This window comes from Lipotes vexillifer, unplaced genomic scaffold (genome assembly GCF_000442215.2).
Source record: "Lipotes vexillifer unplaced genomic scaffold, Lipotes_vexillifer_v1.1 scaffold864, whole genome shotgun sequence".
Lineage (NCBI taxonomy): Eukaryota > Metazoa > Chordata > Mammalia > Artiodactyla > Lipotidae > Lipotes > Lipotes vexillifer.
In genome coordinates, this window is record NW_006796769.1 from 472,002 (window position 1) to 477,422 (window position 5,421).

The 5,421-nt window shown below is 41.8% G+C and overlaps 1 protein-coding gene across 1 annotated transcript in view; it reads right to left on the reverse strand.

Moving 5' to 3' along the window:
• MCPH1 (microcephalin 1) overlaps window positions 1–5,421 on the reverse strand; it is a 225,452-nt gene that overhangs the window by 191,670 nt on the left and 28,361 nt on the right. The window contains exons 5-6 of the mRNA XM_007468989.1: window positions 4,882–4,996; window positions 2,419–2,562 (exon numbers count right to left, since the gene is read on the reverse strand). Of these exons, the coding sequence (XP_007469051.1) occupies window positions 2,419–2,562; window positions 4,882–4,996 (259 nt within the window). The remainder of the gene's footprint in view (window positions 1–2,418; window positions 2,563–4,881; window positions 4,997–5,421) is intronic.

The window sequence follows — 5,421 nt, forward strand, 5'->3', positions numbered from 1 at the left end:
GCGGCATGTGGGATCCTCCCGGACCGGGGCACGAACCCGTGTCCCCTGCATCGGCAGGCGGACTCTCAACCACTGCGCCACCAGGGAAGCCCCCCCAGAGATGTTTTTTGAGGAGACTTAAAAGGATACACTTCTGAGAAAACTTGGGCGAACAATTAGGAAATGAGAATAAACCAAGATAAGAAAGGTAAGCACACAGATAACATTTTCGACTGCTGAATTTAAACTTAACTGTGGGAGGCATTTACGTAGCAGAATTAACACTGTAAAGTAGTGGGATAAAGTTCAAGGCAAATTAGTTTGCACACATATATAATGATTTGTCAAAACAATCTGGACAGTCCCCTGGAACACTGCTAGTTACCTAGCTCAATGGCCATTCCCACCTGCCTCTTGCAACAGACCCTGATTTTATGAGTGCAGACACACACCCTAGTTAAGACTACACTTCAGTCTTGCTTGCAGTGCCTTGCAGGTGACTTGTATTTTGTTTCCTACTTCCTAGGCTAAAACTACTGCAGTCCCCTTAGCTATGCCATCCTGAACGCCACTGCCCATTTTAAATTAAACTGGCAGATTAAATTAGATGTACAAACACAAAGAACTGTATTGTATTTCTTGGCTCATCCAGAGTGGTGTTTTGCCTTTGTAGCTCCTGGGCCACACACGGCCGCACTTAGCTTGTAAGCAGGAAGAGCCACAGGACGGCGCTCTAGCCAGCAGAGCTCGGCAGCGGCAGCGGCAGGAGCTGGTGAGGCTGCTCACAGGGAGCTGGCTCCAGGGAAGCCAGGCAGGAGGTTGGGAGCCCGCTCTCCAAGACACCACAGAACAACCTCCCCGAACCCTGCCTGCCTCCTTCTTTGTCAGGACGGAGAAACACAACTCTATCTAAGTGCAGCCATTGGTTTTTGCATTTATCCGTTATCGCGACCACAACTAACCTTAACTGATACAAATGCCCACTGCATAAATATATAAATTCAGGACAGTTGAAACAACTATAGTTACCTTAAAAATAAACCATACAAGTAAGAGCAGAAAATACAACAGTTTTGAAAGCTTGTGGTGGAGGAGTTCTAAGCATCACAGGAATCCTAGAGGCCAGAAGGAAAAGACAAACAGAACAGATTTGTCTACCTTAAACGTAGTATTTCTGTTTCGCAAGTCACTGCATTGTAACAAACAGAGCTCGTGTATCTTAACCTAGGTTCCCAAGGGTGTGAAACTGCAGTTCTTATAAACAGCTGGCAAAGGGTAAAATGACACAAACTTTTTGAAGGGCAATCTGACAATATCTACCAAAATTTTTAAATTCTGCCTTTATGAATTATTATTTCGATACATGAAATACAGAGGAACGTAAAGATTCATATAGAAGCATGTCCACTGGCGTGTGGGTTATAACAGTAAACAGTGGGGGGAAAATCCTTATGTCCAGAGAGGAAAACGGTTACAAAAAAACAAGAACCACCATACCGTGTAGTTAAAAAGAATAAAAACTGCAGCACTGTTTCTAATAAAAAAAATTGGGGGAATTCACTGGCTGGTCCAGTGGCTAGGACTCCTGGGGCCTGCGGTTCAATCCCCTCCCTCATCGGGGAACTAAGATCCTGCAAGCTGCACAGCGAAGCCAAAAATTAAAAAGAAAAAAAAGAAAAAATGGAAAAATATCCACCAACAGATGATTCAATATCAAAACTCTAGACTACTATGCAACATCTTTAAAAATTAAAAATAAAAAAAAGATGTAGGTCCACACCAATACACTTTTCAGTAAAAAAAAGAAAGCTGAAAATAAGAGGTATGCCATGATCCAATTTAGGTAAAGAAAAGTTATACCACCACAGAGAAAAATACAGAAGTCTTATCTTTTTCATGTATACAGATGGTGACCCACTGAAAAAGATCTGGAGAAACACATCAACATAAAACACGGGTTACCCAGGGGCAGAGGAGAATGAGGTGGGAATCAAGATGGATGTTTACTACAAACGATGTACTACTGGTCAACGTTTTATGAAAATGTGCCTGTATATTACTTAAAAACTTTCAAGATAAAAGGAATAAAGGAAAACAAACTGAAGCATTACTTAATCTAAAGCAAATTCCTTCAAAAGAGGGGCCCAATTAATTTTTTTAAAAAATCCCAAATATATGAAAACTTACAAAGGAACAACAGGATTTTAAACCTGGAGAATACTACATACCCAATATACTCTTTAAAAATCTTAATAAAGCATAAGATTTATTTATTTATTATGCCTGGAAGAAAATATCAACAAAGTCTACGCTGACAGAGGTAAAAAAAAGTGATTATAATCTAAATTAACTAAAATATCTATGTAAAGGGAAAAAAAAAACCCTTTCCACAATTTATTCACCTACTTTGTAATTTCCATCATATGAAGTGTCACTTACAGGTGGGGGAAAGATTCTCCCGTTTCTTCTTCATCTCCTGCAGTCTCTTTTCCATTGCACTGTGGTGGCCACTGCAGATTTTAACTGTGGGACTGTACACCAAGGAGCCATTAGATTCAAACAAGAGAACAGGAACATCATTATCTGAAAAGAAACAAAAATCCAGTTTTAATCTCAAAAAAATGCCTTCCTCCTTCAACAATATGATTCCTCTTAAGGACACCCCTGTCCCCTACTCCATGGGTTCCTCTTCCCTTTTTTTTTTCTTGCCTTTTTTTTTTTTCTTTTTCTTTTTCTTTTACATTTCCATTTATAAATATGCTTGGTAGAGAAAACCAAAGAGTGTTTCTTGGCCAAATTCCCATCTGTTTAGAAATATATCCAGTTCCCCAGGAGTGTAGTTGAGGTCAGTTAGGGTACTAGATTAGTTTAGTTAGTGATCTAAATAAATAAATACATTTATAAGTAAGTACATTCATTCAGCTTAATGTCCAATTCATTATACATCATGGTTATATGAACAGAAAAAAAAATAATTTAAAGACTCCAGTATGTACCACTGACCAAAATGGATAAAAGACTCAGCAAAAAAAGAGATTTGCTATATCAGCAATATTTTATTTCCTCTCTCTGCAATGAAAACAGCTCAGTGTTAGTTTTTATAAAGTTAAAAAAAAGCCTTGAAAAATGTATTCCAACTTCAAGAATCGTTAAAGATTTAAAATGTAGCCACACAGTAAATAGAAGTTAAATTATTTTTTTACAACTAATAAAGAAACATATTCTAAAGGGTTAGTTAGTATTGAAAATGTAAGAAGGTAATAGATAATGAAAGGAAAGTAAATTTTTCAATAGCAATCATAAAAAGAGTTGCTCAAACAGGTAAATACAATTGAAATTTGCCAATCTAAGTTTAGAAATTCATAGCAAAATTAATAATCAATTCATCACGAGCCTCACTACCTTTTAAATGTAGAACTTACTAAGCAGGTTTTGATATTTTGTTACAGGACATGGAGACACTATTATAATTTTCAGTATTGCCCATTAATGCTCTTAGATGGTATTGAAGTAGGAACAACTGCTTTTCCTTTCATAGCTATATGTTTTGAACTTTGACTATTCTCTTGAATTTTTGACTAATTCTTCCTTGACAACCGTTCCCTTTTTTTTTTTTTTCCTTTTTTTTTTTTTTTTTTTTTTTTTTTTTTGCAGTACGCGGGCCTCCCACCGCTGCAGCCTCCCCCGCCGCGGAACACAGGCCCTGGACACGCAGGCCCAGCGGCCACGGCTCACGGGCCCAGCCGCTCCACAGCACGTGGGATCCTCCCAGACCGGGGCACGAACCCGCGTCCCCCGCATCGACAGGCGGACTCCCAACCGCTGAGCCACCAGGGAAGCCCTCCTCTTCCCTTTTGACAGACACACACACAGACCCGCACATGAACTCGGCGGCAGGAAGGGGGTCAGGGGATCCTTGAGCCATGAAGTAAGGGGCTCAGTGGTGGGGTGAACAGTGGTATGCTTCCTGGAATCCACACCTTGCAGGTAATGAAAGAACTTTAGGACCCTGACCACATGTGCCCCCCCGCTTAAAAAAACAGACCACAAATCATTCAATAGCCTCTCCTTTGCAACTCTTAGGCCTGCACAACTTTTACTGCACTTCTGGCAATATGCAGACATACGTTAGTTGAATCTTTAATACCTTATAGTTGTAGTTTTTAAAAGACAATTCAGACATAAATTTGGTCTAAAAAGAGAACTTTTTAAAATCTATCATTACCATTTTGCTGAATTCTTTCCAAATACACTATCACTGGTGCAGGAAAGATGGCCAAATGGCAGAGGTATGAAGGCTGACAGCAGAGGGGGCAGAGCTGAGGTGAGGCTGCAGGACAGGCAGATCAGATAGGACGTGGTCGGCTGTAGGACACGTGAGGTACAGTATGTTACCCTAAGTATCTTTTCCTTAGGACGACACTGAGGACCGTTAAAGCCCGGGAGGGGCGGCCACGTGAGCTCGGACGTACACCCTTCTGACTGAAGCAGGGAGGTGGAGGCTAAGGACACAGCGGCTGGAAGGCCAGCCAAGGAGCTGCCAGACGCCCACGTGGGGTGCCGCAGGCTTGGGCGAAGAGGGCAGAGGAGGAGTTGGGAGACCACTTCAGAGCAGGTCTGGGGTCCAGGGGGGTGACAGGCACCAGGGCGGACAGATGCCAAGGAGAGCTCCGTGTCTGTCTGGGGCAGCAGACCAGACGGTCATGCAGTATTTGTCAGGGAGGCACCAGCACAGCACCGAGAGACTCGATTCATCAAGCAGTGGGATGACCGAGCACAAGAACAAAGGGTTGAGCCAATGTTCTGGAAAGGCATCAGGTGGCACTGTGTAGGCTAAAGGTTCTTGTTGCTTCAGAAGGACAGACACAAGCACCAGGGACTGATCTACATTTCTCAGCTTACCCAGAGTGGTTTTCTGCTGTTGCAGCTCTTTAGCCATTTTCTCAAACTTCTTTTGCAGTCTTTTATCATTTTCTGGTGTTTTAGGAGTAAAATCTTTGGGCTGCATACACTTGCGCTGTACAAAAAGGACATAAAAATACTGTATTGCGATTGTGTAAGACAGGAAAAGAACCCCTCCACACACATTCCTGATATCTTTTGTAGCATCCATAATACAACCTACTTAAAGAGATATTTCTTCACTCTATGTGAATTTGTAATGTTTATTCTTCCTGTAACTGTAAGAATATGGACAGAATTTTCAGACTGAACAAAGAGCTACACACTAAGTAGCTATGTTTTCTGAGGCATTTTCAGGACCCCAGCATTCTTAGTTTCCATGAAGATTCTTAAACAAAATTAGTCTCCTTTTCCTTATTTTTTTTTTTTTTTTTTGCGGTACGCGGGCCTCTCACTGTCGTGGCCTCTCCCGTTGCGGAGCACAGGCTCCGGACGCGCAGGCTCAGCGGCCATGGCTCACGGGCCCAGCCGCTCCGCGGC